This window comes from Apostichopus japonicus, chromosome 9 (assembly GCF_037975245.1).
Source record: "Apostichopus japonicus isolate 1M-3 chromosome 9, ASM3797524v1, whole genome shotgun sequence".
NCBI classification, from domain to species: Eukaryota; Metazoa; Echinodermata; class Holothuroidea; order Aspidochirotida; family Stichopodidae; genus Apostichopus; species Apostichopus japonicus.
The window spans coordinates 30,651,474-30,675,193 of NC_092569.1; the positions used below are offsets into that span (position 1 = coordinate 30,651,474).

The 23,720-nt window shown below is 33.8% G+C and overlaps 1 protein-coding gene and 1 long non-coding RNA gene across 2 annotated transcripts; one reads left to right on the forward strand and one right to left on the reverse strand.

Moving 5' to 3' along the window:
* Nucleotides 1–5,608: 5,608 nt before the first annotated feature.
* LOC139973801 (uncharacterized) lies at nt 5,609–12,072 on the reverse strand. The gene is made up of 7 exons (XM_071980669.1): nt 11,800–12,072; nt 10,761–10,972; nt 10,080–10,289; nt 9,288–9,497; nt 8,408–8,707; nt 7,893–8,154; nt 5,609–6,595 (listed from the first exon to the last, which is right to left on the reverse strand). Exons 1-7 carry the CDS (start codon nt 11,915–11,917, stop codon nt 6,351–6,353), a joined length of 1,557 nt encoding a protein of 518 aa, XP_071836770.1. The 5' UTR covers nt 11,918–12,072; the 3' UTR covers nt 5,609–6,350.
* Nucleotides 12,073–13,797: 1,725 nt separating this feature from the next.
* LOC139973427 (uncharacterized) lies at nt 13,798–21,866 on the forward strand. Its single transcript, XR_011795211.1, has 3 exons — nt 13,798–14,068; nt 14,937–15,030; nt 21,211–21,866. It is a non-coding gene; the product is annotated as an uncharacterized lncRNA (long non-coding RNA).
* Nucleotides 21,867–23,720: the final 1,854 nt, after the last annotated feature.

Consider the following 23,720-nt stretch of genomic DNA (forward strand, 5'->3'; position numbering starts at 1 on the left):
TTATTTTTATGTACACAAAAAACCTATCAATACTTTAATGTTGACATATTAAACTCTGTGTATTAGGAATTATATTTTTTGGAATACTAAATCCAACAGTTTGATCATATTATTATAACTTTGTAAATACAGCAATTTAGATATTTAATAAAGAATACTTTTATAAATTGACAGAACAAATTGTCATCGTGAAGGAATAACTTCGCAAATTGTTTTATGATATTGTTACTTGTTCTATACATTTTCATTTTAAACTTAAAACTTATTCAAAAGTTTAATTATCATTTCCCGATGCATATGTATTCCTTTAGAAAATCAATGACGGAACTTTATCTATTTTATCATTCTAGTTGGGCGTTCATTTTGACGTAGAGATAAATGTTGTATTCGGAAAATATGAATAGTTTTATGACTTGACGGAACAAATTAACATTGTGAAGAAATAACTTCGTTGTTGAAATTGTAAGTTGTTTTATACGTTCGGATTTTACACTTCGTGCTATATTTTCTTGATAAACATATCATTAGTTCACACGTTATCATAACGTTATTTTTCTTAGCATATGTTAATGGATACTTCATCATATGTAGGTTTTGAAACCCTTATGCTCTCGTTACAAGACCGTTTAGTTTTTCACTCAAGATGGATGAGAAACTTGTTTTATTAAAAACCGAATTGTGTGAATTTGAGATATATTTAAGTTATACATTAAGACATTTCAATATGTATGTGTTTTTTGTAGGTTTCAAAGTTCTCCACCAAGAGATTCGTGTTGATTTTAAGTAGTTTGGTCTCTAAAAAAGACATGTAAAAGGTAGATGTACTACGTAGTTAAACTATGTTGTAGATTTTCCATTTACGTGTTTGTTTGGTTCTCAAAAAAATCAACGATGTAATTCATAATTGTGTATCAACAATGATACAGAATGGACAGTACGAATATTTGGGCCACATAAGAAAATATAAGGGCAAGATAATACATGCAATAAAGTAATACAGAGAGATAATTGTGTGCAGAATAATGCTCGATAATGCAAAACATTCCCAACAAAATATCTAAGTTTCAAAAAAGTTAGATTTGAATAGAGCGGATAGCTCACGAATCGTAATATTTCTACAAATACTCGAGGTAAGTCAGCTCAGGTAGACCGTTGTTATATTTTATATGTAGAAAAAAAGGTAAGTTCTTAATCTGAAGTTAATGAAATACTGAGTTCCAAATTGTAAATCAGTGAAAAAAGTATACAAGTAAAACAAATCAATTCAATTTTACTTTGAAGAAATTAATTTCATTTTATTAATATTTTAGAGACTTACCCGAAAACCATTTGAGTTTAAAAGCAGCAACACCGCAAAGACGAAAATACATTTGCTTCGAAGTTCTGCCATTGATCCAAAATGAAACAGGGAAAAATGGGTGCACGAAATAAAGGAGATACTTGCTGACCTTCTGAGACAGTGACATAAGTAATGAACGTGAATTCGTTACCCAAGGAGGGACCTTCATACGTACGGATGTCCAATTACACCACGTAATTTATCAGTTGGTCACATTTAAGATCCATAATTTATGGTATGCAATCTAGTGTGTCCCATATCGACATCTGTTATATTATGTAAGTGTCATTATTAGTACAAGATAAATATGTGCTATATTTTACTTAGAAGCTCTTGTATCTCAAAGTGTTACTTAAAAGAACTCGCAAATCAAACAGCACCTTTCGGATATTAAACGAATAACAAGAATAATATTTTCTGCTGGCATATCAAGGGAATAGAGTAATTATATTTAACGATGTGGTTTTGTCTTTATTTACTGGGGTGTTAACAATTATCAATAATTTGGTTAAATCAACAACATTAATATTGTTTTTCCACCCGATATTCATGACTTGTTCAGTAACTAACTATTGTTTATGTCCTGTAACACTTGTTTTGAACACAAAGTAGTAATTACTGATAATTACTGATACACGGTTGTGGTACATAACAGTAGTTGCTGTGCCAACCATTGGGTGCGAGTTCTTTAATACGCGATTCTAAAATGAAGTCGTATCTAGTCGTTTTATGCTATCAGTAAGCCTATGGGTATACGGAACACGGCCTTTCTTCGTTCTCGGCATGACGAATTGGCGTAATTTACCTCAAACACGAACTTCGAACGTCATTGACCAATAGGCCTATGTAATACAACACCATGCTTTATTTGTGTACAGTCTATATGGCAGTTGTTCCAGGGAGTTCCATACATCTCCCTGGTTGTACCAACGCAAAGTCTTGAATCTATTTTTAGCAACGACTCAAAACTAATCCTGTATCTCTGATTGGTTGAAATTTGTCGTGGACACTCTTCTCATTATCTGCAAATTTCCTTAATTACTCGCCAATTAACGTTGTTGGCAGGGAAAAACTTGGATTAAATCTTAGTTTGCTGTTTTGTGATTGATATATGAAGAAAACTCGATGGACATGTCAAAAAAGTAGGAAACGGCGACCAAACAAATTGCTGCTTTAAATTATACAATTCACTTTAAATTATCATGATCAGGAACTAACCATTTTATACGCAATATGACGAACACCATGATATATATTATGATTTCAAAGTACATTGACTGCTTTAACATTTCAAAATCATTTACAAGTTAATGCCTTCTATTTTCATTGCTGGTATGTACAAGTTACTATATGATAAACAACGTGGCTGGCAACTCACGATACGTAACGGAATCTGATTGACATATAAACCGTATGATATCACGTGATTGAGCCACGAAACACTGTTCCACGTGTTCGATATGATGACATCACAAGGAAATACATCTTGAATGATGAATAATCGAGGTTGGATTCTTTACTACAAATAAACAAAGGCATATTGTCAGACGTTATTATATGTGCCAAGAAATCGGAATTCTTGCGTGGAAGCATTTGCCTACCCCCTACCTCACAAAACCTAGTAGAGGTATATTACCTAGTTATAATTACAGGATTTTATTCGGAATGTGGTGACAGAGGATCAGATAGAAGTATTATATAAGCCTACTAAATGAGATCACATTCAATTTTTCTGTGACTGACAAAATGTTTGACACTGGGTTACTGGTAGCAAGAAACAACCAAATGGTTGTACCTGCATATATGCCGTGAGTTACCCTGAATGATAAAGATGGGTGAATAGTACATGATGATGTGGTTAAAATGATACAAACATATATCTTTGGTGTCTCTAATGTTAATATTACAACACCGAATTAGGCGGTCTCAACGACAATCATTGTGACATGTCAGAGAGCCATCTCCTCATACTTATAAATGATAAGCGTTTATTCAAACACATTTCTAGCAATATTTAAGAAAATTCGCCAATCATAATTCATTGTCGGAATATTGTTAAATTTCTCTCGTGTTCTTCTTCATTTTCTCCAATTCCGTCTCAGTGTTTTTATCTTTACCGTACGTAGTAGCCTATGAAAGTCCTAACCATATTATTGTTACTGAAAACTTTTTCGATCAATATCAATAAATGCCATTCCAAAAACGTTGATAATATTTCTACCTGCTTATGCTTGTGTTAAGTCCCACACTATGAACCCAACAAATATCACTTTCAATTACCGGTAGCAATTCGTTAATAAAATATTCTGACGTTATACATGAAAAAAGTGCAAACAAATAAGCAACTTGGTACGTTTGTCTATGTATGACATAAATAATAATTCCTAAATGTTGTGTATTATTGAAATACAATTAATAATTAAACTTAGAGTGAGTGAATAATCTTAATACATCTTAATACATCCTTGAGCTTGTTATTGCATAGGCGTTTGATAGAAAGATCTCTTAGATGTTTCTTGTACCATGATAGTTTGGAGTTTCTGGACGTGAGCTAACGGTATATTACTTTTTACCACATTGGCGGCTCATTCACATAAACTGGTAATTAATTGGGTGTCCTCGTGTAGTAGAAAAGCATTTCGCCTGTTGGGCGAAAATTTGTAAAAACAACCCATTTCACGAGCATGGTTTATAAATCGACTTGATGCTGGTGCTATTGTGGTGCTAGGAAAGTTTAGAACTATGCGTCTATGTGTTATCTTTTTTTTTGGGGGGGGGGGGGTGGGGGTTCGATCACTTGGCTACGTAAGCAGACTTGGTCTCATAAGAAAGTGTTTGTACGAAGACGAAAAACCGTGGGCGTATAAGGCTTTAAATTGATGCGTAGGTATCCGTATGGTTCCTTGGTAGCATCTGCAAACTCTTCCTGCATACATTTGACTTGCTCTGGATACATCTGTTTTACCAAATTTGAGACTTGGGTTTTTTCTCTAGGGCTCTTAAATAACACGATGTAATGTGTGATATTACTCGTTTCCTTTGCCAGTTAAATAAAAATTGTGATATAGCTCATGGAAATATTTCATATGATCATCTCTCTATTAACATCATATTTCTATGATGAATTTCTTTTGGAAAACCAATCATTTATGCGTTGATCGTTCCCATGTGACGTCATGATATGTTCTAAAATCATCAACGTTTTGTAAGATGGGTCAAGAATGTCTCCAATTCCGACAGGAGACCTTCAACAAAGGATTTTAGAGAGGGCCACATACAGCTTCATAACAGATGGCTGGTATTCCCCCATAGCAATACACAATCCTTTCAGGCGTATATTCGTAACTTCGGAATTAATGAGACATGAATTCAAATATCACCTTAAATATAAAGAAAAAACGTCGCGACTGTGAAAAGAACAATACACGCAATTGTCTAATGAGAGCTACCTTCATTTTAGCTTACGAATAGTTGAATCCTCATCATCACGCACACTTCGTATTAAAATGATTCTGGCCATTTGAAATGCCAGAATAAGACGTCCAAAGGAGTAAAAGAAAATTATATTTGCTCAACTCTAACGAAAATTACCACCCAATTACTTCCCGGTTTTCCTTTTATTTAATTGTTTTGTATTAATGACGGTTCCAGAAAAGAGAGTTAATTGTCTATTAATACGTTACGAGTTTAACCACTACTATCACAAAGTCATATTCAGCGTATACAAACACGCTAACACGTCTGGTCAGGGCGTGCTTAAATTGCATTTCAAGACGCACATGACCCTTTTTCGGAGATTAAAGTCGCCTCCGCTAGCTAGGTCAGGTGTCATACCAAAGGCATACAACGGGTACCCTTTGGCGTAGTCAATACGACTGATATGATGGCCGTTGTCACTGAACATTCTAAGGATTCAATGTTTTCAAAAGGGCGGACAAAGGACTCTATAGATCAAAGTGTACCTTCTGTCAAAAATGACGTGATTGTCATTGTTTTTATCTTAAAGAAAAAACCGCAAGTTCTTTGAAGAATCAACAAGACTCCATTATCTGATGTTAAGTACCAGGAAAGTGGAGTCGAAATACAAAGGCTACTGCGATCCCGTGTCCCCCACTTATGTCCTCCCTATATGTATCATCTAATTGAGTCAATATAAGGATATTGATTCATGAATAAGAGGGCACATATTCTGGTGATTTCGGTTGGTTGTGTTCTTTCTGCATAAACTAGTGCGCTTTACTCTGGCAGTAGAACTGTTCTCTCAAACATATTACATAAACAACCCAGAAATTTAATCGAAACGTATAAGATATCGTTCATAGTTAGGCGATGTCATAACATTGCCACTTGTTTTTATTCAATATAATCGCAACTTTTGGAAAGGAATATTACTGGTCAGTATACTGATGTATTTTTTTTAATATATTTTACTTGCATCACTTCTTAGTATTTTCAGTGGCATCATTACTGATAACATTTAAAAAAAAATCGAATTCAATACCATTTTTGAAAACTCTGGACAAATTATCGAATGCCATCGAGTTTCCTGTGATTGTTGTACCCCTCTTAAATTGATTTACCGTCGTTGCTAGTTTGCCCCATAACATAGTATTGCATTGGAAGGCTAATTAGTGTCTCTTTCCTTCACTTCCATCTTTTAAATATGCAAACTTACACTAGCTTCGATATGTACTTCCTTGTTTAATATATGTTATTATATCGCCAACCGTTTCCTGTCCTTGTTACCTTCAAGACTTCAAATCCACTACTTTGATCATTGACTTGGCCGTATTTTCATTGTTGTTGCTGTTATACCGCAATCAGAACCGTGAAGATTCGTCCAGAAGATACCGCGGTTATCGTTGTGCGAGTAGTCACCATTCAGATTTGAGTAGCCACAGGAATAGAAAGTTGTCGCATAGGCCGGGCTTTTGTTTCGGCAGCATCTATACGGGTAATTACCACTACAGCCATCACAATAATAACATTTATAATAGTAATAATCATACGATTAATCATAACAGTAATAATAATTATCATAATTATCAGAACAACAACAGTCAGAGTAGTCGTATCCACCAGTAGCCACGCGGTTGCTGAATGAGTAGCAGTTGCTGGTAGAGCTCCTGCTACTATCGTCTGCATACCACCAGCCACCTCGGTGTTTTTCTGCGCAGTCGAAGGTACTCGATCCATCGTTGTCTTGATCTCGCGTACTAAATCGATATCCGGAATTTGCTACCATAGCGTTATTACCTGGAATGAAATTAGCAAATACTGAATGAAGGTATTTTCTTGTAAAATACGAAGTTTTTTTCCTTTTATATATACTGAACATTATTAAGTCATTTTAGGTTCGTTTGCTAGAGTTGTCGGTTATAATTGCGTTTGTTATTTTGTTCGTTTAAGTTGGGCTTACGTTATATTTTTTGTGATTTCATATACGAGTTCTAAATTATCGTAAGGAATGTTACAATATTGAACAAAGGAGTCAAGTTTGCGAATCTTTACTGGAGCGATTCCAATTCTGTTAATTCGTCTGGGACCTCATTTGAGAACATAGTTAATTACGACAATATTTTTCTGAATGTCAGTATTGTATTTATATAATTATTCGCTTCCTTTGAAAAATATTAATTAATAATATAGTAGTGATTGACAGTTTAGCAGAAATGTAATCGGTGCATTTTTTGAAGTATTCACTTTCGGCATTTTGTAAAATATATAGCTTTGACTGTTCAATATATGATAGGTGCTCAAAAAAGAGGGAGGGTAATAAAGTGTTTGGTTGTATCATTCATGTCATCATCTTCTCTCGTGATAACGTCTTATATTTCATACTGACGGATTACTTTTATTTGATATCAACAAACTAATAGTTTACCATATGATTAAACATTTCTAACGATAAGAAATGCGGCAAATAATGCTCTTTAAGGATGTAACACATACACATCGTCTCGACTGATCTCTTAAAAAAAATGTCCGAATTATTTGATACTTTTGTTGTTATTATTGTAATATAGTTGGCCTCTCAATCAATGTAATGAACAAATATTGCATGGTCAAATGAAATTTAATTTTCTTTTGTTTGGAAATGATTAAGTCGTTCTTTAAGAAATTAATTTAATTCCCCCTTTTAATAACATATTTCAATCACAAAGTAAGCTGAAAAGCTGCAACAGTTCTTAGGTTTCCAGACTGGTTATAATTCTTTTATGTTTTAAGCTCGACATTTGCGAGCAAGCAGACGCTACTAACTATATTAAAGTGGTTGATATGATATATTATGTATGATGTTACAACAATATATCATTTTACCAACACATGCTAAAATGCAAGGCAATTGTTTAATGAGCAATGCGCACGGGACTCAAAGCTCGACGTCTAATACAGTTTGACATTAGTATATACACTAGATGTATAACATGACCTGAGTATATGTACGAGTACAAATCCAAGAGTGTGATTAAAACTACAGGTAGTTATGCTAGAATGATATTACGTAATAACTACAAGTATGCGTGTGATTGACATTTAGCACAATACATACCAGCATTTCCATTGTAGCCACTCAATGACAGTCGGTATTTGTCTCCCTCATTACTGATTCTGAAAGATGAATAACGGGTGTGGTATTTTGCTCCTTCCCTGTTTGTCTTTTCTATTAGAAGTTGGTAGGTTTTTTGATTTGTCAATTTGTATATTTTATTGTTGCCAATCCAATGATCTCCTGTTGGATTTCCAAACCCGTTTTTGTAATCATTCCAGTTTCGATAAAAGCTGACGGAATTACTTGTACGTCGTTGCAAAATCTACAAAGAGAATCAATTAGTGTATAGATGGCAAGTAAGTAATGTATGAAATATCTCATTGTACTAAAATAAGTAAGAAACATTAATTGGTGAAGGTCAATAATCCGATTTGTTATGAACTGATAGGAAGATGGATCAATTTAATTAAATAATTGAATGATTTACTTCCAATGTTAGTGAACGAAGTCCTGTTATATGAGAAAACACCAGTTTAACATGGGAAAGCTTTTGTTTGTCAATGGCTAAAACTTACTGTCCATCCCCCACTAGACATTATACAAAAAACTTCAAACCCGGAGCTTCCAGCGGGATAAATGGTATATTTTCCGTTATTTCTTCTACCCGCTGTGTAAAGATCAGAACAATCTCTCGGTCCACTGCGGGTACATGTAACACCATCACCTGCAAACCATTCGATACAGTAACATCTACGGACACCGTTCCTCTCATCACATGTTGCGTGTTCACTACACTGGTAACTCTCATCTATACGCTGGTTGTTCCTACAAGTTGATCTCTGTGTACATGTTGGATTGATGTTTAACTCGCCTTCCTAATTTAAGATATTCAGCGGGAAAAAAAAAAGAATAAATAAATTATGGATTTGCGGTTGTCACAGTGAAATGTACAGCATTGAAAGAATTGCTGGCCAATTCCAATGTCTTTTCTGGCAAAGGGTATCAAATTTTAAGAAAGTTTAATGCGATCTTTGCAACCAACTCTGATATTTGGTGCTTAGGGATTGCCACAACTTTTTTATTTAAAGTAGCAGTCAAATATTGCATTCCTTGAAGGTTTATTGCAACTAAAAACTCAAGTTACAATACCTTTGAAACGCACTATTTAGGTTAGAAGTATCCTATAATTTTGTTTTAAGGTTTATAAGGGAATGCACACCCGTAGATTATTCTCCCCGACTAAATGTAATACATCCCTCGACTGACAGTTTTGCATGGCCTGTCGAATAAAATGGGGTCCATGGTTCCTGCCTAACCGCGATGCACACGCCACACGGTTATCTGTCAATGTATTGCGATAATCGACAATTCAACTATTTAAAGGCTTGCTTCAAATAATATGGACAAAGAGTGATGAGCAAAGTATTTAAAATGTCCTGAAAGAACTGTACTGACCTTTAATACACTTCCTACGTCAGCAACGAAGCAGTTGTGGATGCACGTCTCTCCGTCTCCATGGTAGTTTGGATTGCAGTAACATTTACGGACACCGTTCCTCTCAGCACAGGTTGCGTGTTCACTACACTGGTAACTCTCAGATATAGGCTGGTTGTTCCTACAAGTAAATCTCTGTGTACATGTTGGATTGATGTTTAACTCGCCCCCCTAATTTAAGATATTCAGCGGGGAAAAAAAACGAATAAATAAATTATGGGTTATGCGGTTGTCACAGTGAAATGTATAGCATTGAAAGAATTGCTGGCCAATTCCAATGTCTTTTTCTGGCAAAGGGTATCAACTTTTAAGAAAGATTAGTGCGATCTTTGCAGCCAACTCTGATATTTGATGCTTAGGGATTGCCACAACTTTTTTATTTAAAGTAGCTGTCAAATATTACATTCCTTGAAGGTTTATTGCAACTAAAAACTCAAGTTACAATACCTTTGAAACGCACTATTTAGGTAAGAAGTATCCTATAATATTTTTTAATGTTTATAAGGGAATGCACTCCCGTAGATTATTCTTCCCGACTAAGTGTAATACATCCCTTGACTGACAGTTTTGCCTGGCCTGTCGAATAAAATGGGGTCCATGGTTCCTGCCTAACCGCGATGCACACGCCAATCGGTTATCTGTCAATGTATTGCAATAATAGACAAATTTAACTAGTTAAAGCTTTGTTTCAAATTATTTTGACAATGAATTAAGATCGAAGCATTTTAAATGCCCTGAAAGAACTGTACTGACCCTTAATACACTTCTTTTGGCAACATGGGAGCAGTTGTGTGTGCATGTCTCTCCGTCTCCATGGTAGTTTTGATTGCAGTAACATTTACGGACACCGCTCCTCTCATCACAGGTTGCGTGTTCACTACACTGGTAACTCTCATCTACAAGCGTGTTGTTCCTACAAGTTGATCTCCGTGTACAACTCGAATTGACGTAAGACTCGCCTTCCTAATTTAAGATATTCAGCGAAAAAAAACCGAATGAATGAAATATTGCCAATGCAAATTTCCCCTCGACTTTTCTTGCAAAGGGTATGAACTTTAAGAAAGTTTTATGAGGTTTTTACACTGGTAACTCGCCTCTAAAACCTGGTTGTTCCTACAAGTTGATCTTTGTGTACATCTTGAATTGACGTAAAACTCGTCGTCCCTAATTTAAGATATTCAGCGAAAATACTAATAAATCTTTCATCAATTTGCGGTTGTCACAGTGAAATGTACAGGGTTTCAACAGTGTGTGGTCAATACAAACTTCCTATCGATTGATCTAGGCAAGGATATGAACCTTTAAGAAATTTAAATGCGGTCGTTGAAGCCAACTCGGATGACGCAGGCTTTTCGGATTCGCCATAAAAAGGTAGCTATCAAACAATAAATGAAGAGGAAAGCATTTAAAATGCCCCGAAAAAGCCGTACTGACCCTTAATACACCTCCTTTGTCAGCAACGAAGCAGTTGCATTGGTTCAGCGGGATACATCGCTCTTGCTGTATTAGATAATCACCGACACAAACACATTGCTCTGTTTCTGGGTAAGATGTAGCCGAGATGCAAGAGTCAGGGTCATCACAAGTCCTCTCACAGGTCTCATTGCTAAATATTTCATTAGCTGGACACCATTCGGGGATTATTCCTAGAGAACAGGAAATAATAAAATGTAAATAATATGAACCTGATAGAGAAACGAAGAATATGACGTGAGAAAGAATAGGTTTGTCATTCTGCCCTCTCAAGTCATTCTTATCTGAAGGTTAAAGGAAAAAACACACGATCAGAAACAGTTCGAATATATACAGAACAATTTAAATCAGGTAGTGGCTGTTCCTTATTCAACTTTATGTTAATATTTATTCAACATTACGAGATGATACTCCGTAATTTATTGCACAACTGGTCTGAAACCATATAGTCATAGCTTACTTCTGTTTCAGAGTTTCCTCGGAATTACTATACTACTTTTTGACAACAATGATTATTAATTACAACGTTGGTTGTTTTAATCAAACTGGGAGACGGACCTGTTAAAGTGTGAACATTCTGTTGTACACATGTTAGATACGGTTCCTTGTTCAGAACCAAGGTTAGTGTTGAGTACGAAGCAGTATTGTAGTAAGTGCGTAATCACAATTCAGCTAATGGATGCATTTTCGAAATCTAGTATAGATAATAATGCAATATTCATATTTCAACCTATCATTTATATCATATCATGTTGGAACCGCTTCTATATGTATTTTAGCACCGTTGTACTCGCTGGTATACTCTATGTATACTCTTACTATATGTATTGTAGCAGTTTATTCAAGCTAAGAAAAATGTTGCTATGTCAATTTTACTTCCAAAAGATCAATTCGATCTCAGAATAAACCTTTCAGTTTATGTACGTTTACTTTCGACATTTAATAAACAAATACGAGTTATTTTGGCTTTATGTTTAATAAGAATGTAAAAGACACTTACCATCTGATATTTCGAATGTACCTAAACTAGATATATGATAATCCCCCGATTCATCTGAGATACGAAACTCGTCGTATGTTACATAGTAAGTATCTCCAGCAAAGTTCTCAACATCCATTCGCAGTTGGTACCGCTTTTGATTTGTTAAGAAGGCAATTTTCTCATTTCCAATCCAAAACTCACTCCCTAGAAAGCCAAAGCCATTTCTGAAATCTTTCCAACTTCTATTGAAATTGACGGAATCTGATCTTCGGCGCTGTAATACCTACGACGAATACCAAAGAAGTTAAGCGTTAACTAGGACGTTATTAAATATTAATTATTCGTTCCCTACCGCAATGGGATATGTTGCGAACATTTCTAACAGAAATTAGAACTTATATATATATATATATATATATATATATATATATATATATATATATATATATATATATATATATATATATATATATATATATATATATATATATATATATATATATATATATATATATATATATATATATATATATATATATATATATATAAGTTCTAATTTATATATATATATATATATATATATATATATATATATATATATATATATATATATATATATATATATAACTTCAATTTGTAAAGTAGGCTAAAAGGTTTACAGTTTTTCTTGGAAGATGAACTACACTGGACTTAATTTCAAAATGTATAAAAATAATTGATTCAAATTTTGCTCCGATAAAAAGATTCAAGTTGAAAAAAAGGATGTTTTTACATCACTATGTATTGCTGTAGGCAAAATTGAAGTAAATTTGTTCAAAACTGGTTAAAGTTGAACAGGGGACATCAAGTTATCAACTATGGCATACCGTCCATCCACCAGTATCAAGATCATTATAACAGTAAGCCTCAAACGGTTCCGGATAGCCATCTGGTTTAATAAGGTACACTCCAGATGTATTGTGGGTAGAGGAACATGCATTCGATACTTCTCTGCAATCTCTCGGATACTCAGGTTGTTGAAAAACAAAGTATGTAAAACCTGGATGAAAGGTAAAACAAAGTAAACATTTTATCGCGATTGAAAAATCATTTCAGTTAACGAAAATAGCATTCTGAGCCAATTGTATTAAACATGGCTTTGTTACTATGAGAGTTTAGATAATAGATTAGCCTTTATGCCAATTATTACTCAACTACCGTATAGAGGAAGATATCGCGACTAATATTAAATTTAATAAGGTAATCGTGGTTGGATTCTCAGATGTAACTGTTTTGAAACAATTACGTTAACATAAAATTCAAAGACCATTTGAATCAAATGTTTTCGTAGTTATCAGTAGTTAAAGACTAATGAAAACAGTCAAATTCCATTTAACGTACATGAAAAAAATATCCATGTAGCACGTTGGACATGAAAAGATCGAAAATATACGACTCAGAGGAAATCAATTTCATAATAGATGTTCGGAAATGGTGACATGATTGAAAAAAAAAAACGTTTAGAGCGACCACTAAAGAACCAACATTTCCAGCCATTCAAGTTGGTCAACTGAGGTGTTAACATTTATAATACATAAGTGATATAGCTTACTGAGGTTACTTCTTATCATAAGGTCAATCATATAACATAACAACTACACCTACCTGAAGATCTTCTGTCGGCACCGACGATTCCCTGTGTAATAAAATACTTTTAATGAATACATTACAAGACATACAGATTGATGCAGTCAACACTAAGCAGGATCAGATTAAATCTAAAGCTAATGTCTTATAAAAACAGTTCGAGGGAAAGAAAGAAAAATTCGCAAACTGGTTCAAAACATGTGAGGTTAAAACAAGTTAAGTCGATATAAACTTTGGTAAATTCTCCGGATCACCACTTGTATTGATGTTTTATCTTTGTCTACATTCCATAGCTGATTTACAGGTCAATGATCACTTACAGGATACAACTTTCTTCCAGGAAACTTTAGATTAATGGCATTTTTCCGGTGTAACAGCTATCCTGGTACATGATACGTAAGTTCACGTATAGAACAAAGGCAATAGCTGACTGCTTCCTTAGACAGCTTTGTTGCTTAATGCAGACAGATGTTCTTTGTTCAAGTTATATTTTGACGTAAGAAGATTACAGACAAATGTTGTAACGCGTTTGTGTTTATCAGTCCTTAATAACACTTAGGGATCATTTAAATCGTCCTAGCTATTCTAAGATTACCGTGTCTTGATACTTACCGTGCACAACGAAACTCTGAGATTTGAAAGGGGTCATTTTACTTATAAGGTAAGTTCATGCGTTTATCAGAACGAAAACGAAAACATATTCTTTGATTGTCTAATTTCGTGTGTGTTTTTGTCGCTTCTGTTACTGTTACTTGTCATTTAGCCTTTGAAGAAGATCCTGCTAGGATCGAATCCTCAGGCCAGCTTACTTTTACACATTGTCTAATTTCTGTAGACACTTATTTACATCCATCAGCCGGCTATACTAACAACTAAGTCTAGCCAAACTTAGCAAGTGCTTCGTGTTTGAAATATTTAGTAAACCAATCGGCAACAAAATGTGATACGCAAACTTGATTCTCAAAATATTATCTTTTCATCAGTCAATGATGTTTTCACAAACGGCATCCATGATACTCTTTGCAGCTATTGCAATGTACACACATTTTTGGAATGATTTAGAAGAGCGGTTTCCACGTGTTAAATCATTTATTCTCAGCGGAGGACTGATGGGCTACTTTTGTAGGTATAAACATATATTCACATACGTTAAGTTCCTGAATATAAAATTGTATAATACATCAGCCAGACTGGTGACATTTTCTTTAATGCGCGACAAAGACTGATGAGTTTTTAACGGTAAATGTCCATGACTGGTCTGTTTAGATCGGTTAATATTTTTCAGAACTTGCGTCATGCTTGTTTGACCAGCTGTTTGGCATATTGGCTACTTGCTATTAATCGATATTGGCTTTTTGTGGGGAAAAAAGTTAAATGTTAGTTTGCCGTTATTTTCAATGAGGCTAACTTTTACCGATACTGATATGCCGCCGATATTGCAAATATCAATAAACACTTAGAGAGTTAAACTTTATATTACAACTTTCTTCCGGGAAGACTTAGATTATTGAAATTGTCCCGTTTTACAGCTACTCTGGCACATGATATGTAAGCTAACGTGAAAGAACAAAGGCAAACATGAACAAAATGAACTCTAAGTGAAAGGTTCCATTTACTTGCAAGGTAAGTTTTTAGCCATAGACTTTTATATCTTACTAATTAGAAGCATGAAGCGTAATTAATAAATGACGGGATTGTAAGGATCAGTATTTAATTTTAAGCTATAAGGTGTGACGTAGTGAGAACACAGCAACCAATAAAGTTGAAGAGAGTTTTTGTCTTAATGGTTTTGTCAGTTTCTTTAAAAATCCACAGCATTAAAAGTAAACCTATAATACAATACACCAGTCCGTTATGAAATAGAGAATTTAAGATATCCTTGTTGAACGTTAATTCTAGAAAGCTACATGATATAGAGGGAAATTTATTTTCTATAACATGACAATGATGACAATTGCAAGAAATATAGAATTTCACCAGAAAAAAATGTGAAAGGGGGAACTTTCCAGAGAAATTTAAAATGTGTTTTTTTTTTCTTTCAGACAAGTCCTTCAATGATTATAAATCCATAGAACCATAAGTAGTAAGAATTTTACAGGTAGTCGGCTTTAAATTTGTTACAGTAAGAATGGTCGATAGCACCTTAAACAATTACATTTTTTATCTTGTTTGGTATATTCTGAATACTGACATGTTTGAACAGACGAGTATATGGCAGTTCAAATTTCATGACATTACGATGTTATCTGTCAAGAAAAAAACATATTGTATAGAATTTCCATCTCTCTGTATAACCAAGAAAACACGCTTTAGTTCTTCCCTGAAATGTTAAGAATTCTCTGATTTATTCGTCTTTATCAAATTCTTGATTTTGTGTCTGCACACTGGTCATCTTGTCAATTTAGCCTCAAAACGTTCTACGGTTTACAGAAGAATATGATCCTTTGATACAAGGATATCAAACCACCTTTACCATAAATCATGAAAATAAAATCAATAGAATCGAAATAATTACACAATGTAATTTGCTGTTGCCAACAAGGTAAAATACACAACATGGTATCATTTCTACAAAGATAATAACGCGGTCAAAGGCGATTGTTTTGGGATGTAGCCAAAGTTTTGTATCGTCGATAATGCTTTAAGGAAGCAATGACTTACACTGTATGAGACGTTACTGTTCTATTTGTATAAACCATTGTAGTTTATTGTCACAGTAAGTTGAGTGACACAAGTCGTATTTTTCTTGTATACATTACTCGTTCGAACGATATCCACAAAATATCAAATGGAGGAATTTAATTAGATATCTTTAAACATATCAGTAAACCGAAAGTTTTTCAGGCGAATTATAACCATACATGGAGTAGAGTTATGACAATGCTTTCTAGTTTTAACAACGTGTTAGAAAAGAGACATTTAAATACAGTGTAATAGATTTGATATTGTTTAAACGTTTTTGTAAACGTTTATCATGTATGTGTTTTCTTAAATATAGGGAGAGTTTCCTTTTCTATACTGAATTATGTTATCTGTTACTTTAAAACGACAAACGAAACGTTGAGTTTTGTACTACATCGACCAGCCACATGGTATCATGAAAGGAAGGTGCAAGTCGGTGGGAGGGAGGGAGGGATGGAGAACAGTGAATAGGGAGAGTGTGGGTGGGGATCGGTGACTACTCCCACCACATACATGCTATAGTTAGAGTACATTTTCAGTGGTCCCATTATAGGAAATCTGGCCATTCATGAGAATATCTTCGTGAAGGTTTTATATTTAATTCCGGTATTCAAATTGAGACTATTAAACGTTACCTAGTTTGTCAAATACAAGGAACTTTACATGATCGTCACGACTTTATGGAGTATCTTATGTGAAAATCAATGTAAATTACGGTATTTGTGATTAGATAATTTACAAATAAATTAGAGAAAAACTGTCTTTCTTTGAAGTATTTCCAGATTTTACGTATCACCTAATCCTTTTTTTTCACAATTGTATTTATTTATATATATATATATATATATATATATATATATATATATATATACATTTATTTATAAATATATATATATATAAACACAAAAAAATATTTCATTGCTTTACACAATGACCTAACCTGTAATAATCCATATATAGACAAAATCATCACATTGGATTGTCATTAAAATGTTGGTGAATTGGATCATGTCAAAAGTAAGATTTTCAATAAAAATTTAATATACGTTTTGTTGAAAATATTTGTATTTATACTCTGTGTTTTTTTTTTTTTTTTTTGCTTCTATAGATTTATCCGAATTTAAAGTAAAAAAAAGACCAAAAAAAACTAAAGACAAAACAATAAAACATGCATTAAGGTATTCCTAATCAACATACCATTGTAATGAAACTTGAAAAGCATAATTATTTAAAGGCAAGCAACCAGAATGAGCATCAGGTTATTTTTAAAGTGTTAGAAATGTTCTCTGCATCTGCTCTAAGTTATTCCGCTAGTTATATGACCTTTATCTTTATTTATTCATTAATGATAGGATAAAATAATGGATTTGCCTTTTGCTTTTCTTCCAGAATATAGCTTATATTAAAAACTACAATGTAACAAACTGATTTAATGCATGAGAACATACAATTCTTCAGTGAAATTGATTTATTTGATGAGGCATTTAAGTATTTTGGAAAAATTCTTTGTGTGACTAGTTGTCTGGACTCAAAGACTAAAGAAACATCTTACTACGATTTTATTTTGAGTATTATTTTATGCAAATAACTATTATTTTCCCTCAGATTTCACATCGGTCACAATTACAAAACTAATGATTATTTTACATTATTCGAATGACTCGAAGAGGTAGTTCAGATGTTACCAAAATGGCAATTTATAAGATCTTATAAAACAACTTATACGTCTAAGTAACGTCTATGGCATTGGAAAGTGACTTTCAATCTTTTAAATCTTCTAGTTTATACAATTCAAAGATCATGTTCGTAAAAAACAGTATCATTTTTAAACAGTTAAACAAGTCTCACACATTCGACAAACAATACTTTATAGGTGTTTCATTCTAACTCACGAGAATTAAAACAGAAATTTCAAAAAGTGCAATGTTCATGAAAGGGAGTTAAACATAAATTTATTTTGTTGTTTTTTTTTTTTGCATTAAGTACTTGATAGAAATATTAGCATATTTTGGGATGTGCACATTTTTTGTACTTTTTATTTTTAGGTAAGGATATATCAAAATATCTCAACTAACTCCATTCACTACTAAAATCTCATTTACTTTCTTTCAAGTTTCCCCTTATCTTGGTATCGTTATAGGACATTAAGTCTGAGTATAGAGGAGTTACCTCTAGTTAAGTGTTACTATACTTCTCGTTTTGACATTTTCATAGAGGAAATAACTTTGATCTCTACTTATGATAACCATCGTATTGAACTGTCACTTAGAAAGGCATGCGATAGGAGACGTTCTTTACAACTTTATCATTTTAAATAAAATAAATGAAAATGTCTTACATTTCCTCCGCTCTTATATCCATGATCTATAAAAATTGCGGTTAAAACAATTGTTGTTATCAAGTTAACTAAGCCGAGTATCGTTATTATAATTAATAGTTAGTTTTAATTTAAATTAATGATATTCAACCTTGTTTCCTTGAAAATGTACATGTCCAAATTAGTGATCTTTATGTTTACGTTTTTTTTCAAAATGCATTTCAAAATATCTTAATGCCTTGTTCCAGACTGTTTTCCAACATTGCTACATCAATAATGATAAATTTTAAAGTGATATCGATGAGCATGTGAAGGAAGTAAATATTTAGGTGCTCCCTGAGAAAATTTAAAGCTGCAAATTTCGCATTTGGATGATAGTTTGCAGAAATATTATCAAGTTTAAAACTGAGCATTGTTTCAAATTTGATAAAGTTGAATCGGACCTACCACCCTTTGAAGTATATATCTTATTTAAAGGATATACCTTATCATTATAGTTTTGTTTACAGTAGTTACCCAACTGTTGACTATTTGTATTTGAAGTAAATTGAAGCATCTTTCTGATTGGATTATGACATAGAAATATTTTGTTGTTAGATTAGTCAACGCAGATGTTGCTTTGATGGATTCATAATGATAACTTCGACGAATACAAGCACTAACGAGCCTGTTTGGAAATCATATCAAAATAACAGAGCTGACAAAGAAATTTGCCTTTAAACAAATGGGAATCAAGTTATTCTTTGTATTATTAACAAAAAACATTAGAAACACATTACCATACAAAAAGTAGCGACTGTCGCTCTGTATCAATAGGGAATCCTATGTCTGGATATTTAATAAGAACATACATTTTCACTTATGAATCTATACATAACTGGATTTTATAGTTTACCTTTTAGTTATCGCTGAAAAGATTGAATTTCAAAGTGTTAGTTATTGTACTTGTAGCCAAAATTATGGAACATGAATTTATAAACTTGATTAATCTACTTGTTAATTAAGTTCAATAATTGATGAAATGAAGGAGTTTTGTAACGTGTTGATATGTACCTCAGAAAGGTGGGCTTGGCTATTAGAGGGTAACCTTGTTCACTGATGTGCTGTAAAGGATATGTGGAGAGCGATATACTCATAGTTTGAAAAGAGAATACTTTTTCCTGGCCATATCACGCAACCTGATTGACTTTTATTAGTTGGTGTGTAACAAAATTCGTTTAAGATGTATATATGAATGAGGTTTTCTTCTTAGTATTTTACATGTGAGCAAATATGAGAGAATACTTTATTTAGGCATAGAAAAACCAATTGATCTAATTTAGTTTTTTTCCAGTATGTGTGGTTCAATTAAAGACGTGTTGTTATATGTCGAAACATTGTTGTTCTTTCGCAAGGTTAAAAATTCTAAGTATTTTAAATTGAAGGCCTTTAAAACTGAACTTCATCAGGTATTTTTTATCGATGTTTTCCTATTTAATGGAAAAAGTTTTTACTTCAGTTTGTCACATCATTTAATATAACCAGAGTTACCTCAGCAACACAACTTATATTATTTTCGAAACAGTGGTAAAATATTTAAAAAATTAAATAATAGAAAGACTTACCCTTTCTGTTCCAAACGAGTTGCAAATCGTCAAAACAGTCAAAGAAACTTTGAAAAGCGTTTCCATAATTTCAGGTCTGTAGAAATGTCACGCGAAAATATATTCGATGAAGTGCAAGATGACAAATGACACAGAGTCTCTCTTTAGGGGTGATCAACTCCCTACTGAAATGACCGCAGTAGTGGTATGGATGTCCATTAATGCCATCATTTTTATTTGAAATATGGTTTGGATTATAGGTACAGCTCATAGGAGGAATTGCTGTACATTGGCCTCTGTGTTATTTAGGCTAGTGGTCATGCGCAATCTAACTTAATATTATTTGTAGCTATTTGCATCTTGAACTTTCACTCAATATATACAGTAAGCTTCAGTTGCATAATGTTGAATTGTCCTTGTTCCGATAAATATAGCATAAAACCTATTGTATACTAATTGACTATCGTGTCTCTAGTTCCAAGGACAGCAGTGATATTGCAATTTAATAACTCTTAATGTATTTGGTTTTTAAAACGAGTATCGTGCTACGTTTTAATTTTATTACGTTCAGTGTGGTTTATGATCAAAGGTTTTGTAATTGTGCGTAGTTGTGATGTCAATTCTACCAAACCAATAAAAAGAGTAGGAATGCTGATTGACTTGTTCTGGTTGATATCATCCATATGTTTAAGAACCATTTATGAGTGATTATGTTAGCTAAGTTACTTTGCTTTTGTTTGGAAGGCAAAATTAAAGCAGTATCGAAAGGACAGGAAGTGATACTACTAATCAACACTTTATAACATGCATGAACTAGTACAATACATCTTATATACAGTGAAATGTACGGTATGATCTATTCTACACTATCAATATGTATGTACAAATATCTAATTAACACAGTTTGGAACAGTCGAAGTTTGTCAGTGGTATGCTATATGAACAATACTTCCTTGTTTTATGATGTCTACGTCACACCCTGTTTGCGGAATCGAGTATCCTCACATCTGATTGAATAAACATGTCAGCTGTTTTGTTGGGCTTTCACTGAATTTTTATTATCTGTAAAAATTACATCCATACTGACTGTAAACAATAAAAAAAATCTTTTTCATTTATATTAGATATTGAATCCAAAGAGCTTGTTTTGACATTTAAAAATGTACACTCATATCAGATTACAACCCTCTCTTTTAATTAAAATGTTATTTTAATTTGTAGCAAGAAAGGCTCCAGGTGCTTTAAAACAAGTCAAGAATGCAGAGGAGAGACGAGTGGTCGAGGAGAAGGCTAGACGTGAGACCTTATTCGTTCCCACGGCAGCAAACCAAACGTAAACATTTTCTAAAAAAACATTCTAGTTCAGCTGAATTATTTCAGATGAGCTATAGCGATGCGCATGCTGCGAAAATACACTGCGATAACGATATTTGTTTTTAGGCCACTGCATATCTGGCTATATTACAAAATATGAAAGTTTATATTGTCCATCAGTTAAGTTCGTCAAATGTATTAAAGTGCAGACATTGAACAATGAACAAGAGTCATCATACTGGAAAACTTGTAAAAGAGTACTATGTTTGTCTCTCTGATATATTATGTAAAAAGAACATGTAAAAGAATTTAAACAGGAAACAAAATCTGCTGATAATGATATCATATGATCAGGGGGTAGCCTACATTTTTTTTGGCCAAGTTATCTTTTTTTTAAAAACACCCATCATTCAAATCGATAAGCTTGCTGGACGAGTTTAAGAGTCTATAGACAGGAAAAACTATTGTAATGAACGTAGCAAGAATATGGCTAAATTAGGTGACCTATTCTTCTGTCATCTATGCTGTCATTTCTATCGCGTGCTGTTTCATTCAACACCCTACCCGCCGAAAAAGACTAGGATCCGATCATGTTTTTGTTTTTAACCCGTTTACGCAGATAATATTTCAGTGGAGAAAACACTTGAGAAATTTGCATCAGATGGCAATCGTCGGATAGCTCTCGCCTTCTCTTATTAGGCTAACTTAAACATTTACTAGCTACAGTTGTATCATACATTTCTGGACTATCTTTGTATCTACAAGTATCAGAAGTTGAAAAGTAAGACTACTCTGTACATGTACTTTGCTAATTTAAATGCATTATGTAGTATTGAATTACGTACTATTTTAACTCGTTAGTTTTTTGGGGTTTAAAAGTGATATTGAATGAGGTGTCTCAAGTTAGCAAGAGGCCAGGGAACCAGAATGAACATTCGGGAAGGGCCGTTTCCGGCCATCTGGGGGGTTTGTAAAACCAAAAATTTTCTTGTACGCTCCGCGCCAACCGATGGTGGCGCTCCGCTCTAATACTCGTGCCTACAACTTTGAAATTCCATATCAATCGCAAAAAAGTGCTCCCCCCCCCTTTCAAATTCCTGGCTACGTCGCTGCGAAGTGCATATACTGTTGGTTCTTTGTTTTTGCAGTGGGGGATAGTTTATCCCTAGTTATTAGTATAACGACATATTGTATGCAATATGTTCGTGACAGTGTTTCCAAGCAAAACAGGAGATGGGAGGAAGGAAATGAAACCCGATGTGTCTGCTTTGTCTTACTTTTTTGCACAAACAAATGGATAAACCGCTCAAAAATGTCATTCAAAACAAATTTCCCAGTGTTGTCGATCTGGTTGGTTACTTGCTGGTAGCAAAGGATACTCAGCCATGTTTTTGCGGGTGTGCGGGTGTCGGTGTGCGTGCTTCTCTGACAGTTGCGTGGGTCGGTGATATCTCAAAAACGGAGTGATGGATATTTGTCATACTTTCTATGTAGATGTACTATAGTAAGAAGTTGTGCTTCATATTTGTTGGCACTGAGTTTACAGTTGTTGGTTAATGTAGCTGGTACATTTTGGCCCGGCAAAATCTCCGGGCCCGTTTTAGGCCGGATGGGCCCAAATTTTATTTTCACGTCAAATGCATTTTGGGTCACATTCTTTGGGCCCGATTACTTGTGGGACCATTTGGGCCCACATTTTGGAGGGTTCAGTTTTTTTGGGGGAAACTATATTTTGAGCCACTTTGAGCCAAATATTTTTGGGACCATTTAGGCGTAACATTTTATCAGGGCCCAATTTTTTGGGAAGGTGCCAAATTTTAAACTTGCAATAACTCCACAATCTTAAATCAGGTTGCATCTAAACTTGGAATACAGTTTTTCGTTGATAGCTGGTACATGTGGGCATAAATATTTTGCCATTGAATGATGACATACAACACATTAATATTCCACTTAGCAAGGAACCATAGCGCCTGTTGGGCTCTTGTTTAACAATCGTTTCCATATGATGCGTATTGTAATAGTCCACGCAAATAGAAAAAAAAAGAGTGATATTGATATTTCAATAGCTACTCCGGTTTTTACTATATTCAATATTAATATGTACTAAATCTCCGAATGATCCATTGCTACATAAATGATGACTAGTTCCGCTCATTACGGGACTGAATGTTTCCGAACCAAATCATTTTCCTTTAACTTTATATAAACGAGAGAGCATTGGATAACTTTCAATACCACTTGTGCTGGACAGCAACATGAAACGAATTGTAAAAATGTATGTATGTATGTATATGTGATCTTTCCGCAAGCAGGAACTCGCGAAAGAAGCCATGGAGGCTTATAGACTCGCAAGCTGACCGAAGCCAATCTCTCGACACACATCCATTTAACGTCCATGTCTGGAAGTTGTTATT

Bases quoted from the DNA above. Each gene is read 5' to 3' on its own strand.
- LOC139973801 (XM_071980669.1), bottom strand. From the start codon at position 11,917: ATGGATGTTGAGAACTTTGCTGGAGATACTTACTATGTAACATACGAC. The intron at 8,708-9,287 runs GTCAGTACAGTT...ATCTTAAATTAG, and splicing joins ACGTAGGAAGTGTATTAAAG to GAAGGCGAGTTAAACATCAA. The intron at 6,596-7,892 runs GTATGTATTGTG...ATTTCATTCCAG, and splicing joins TGGCTACAATGGAAATGCTG to GTAATAACGCTATGGTAGCA.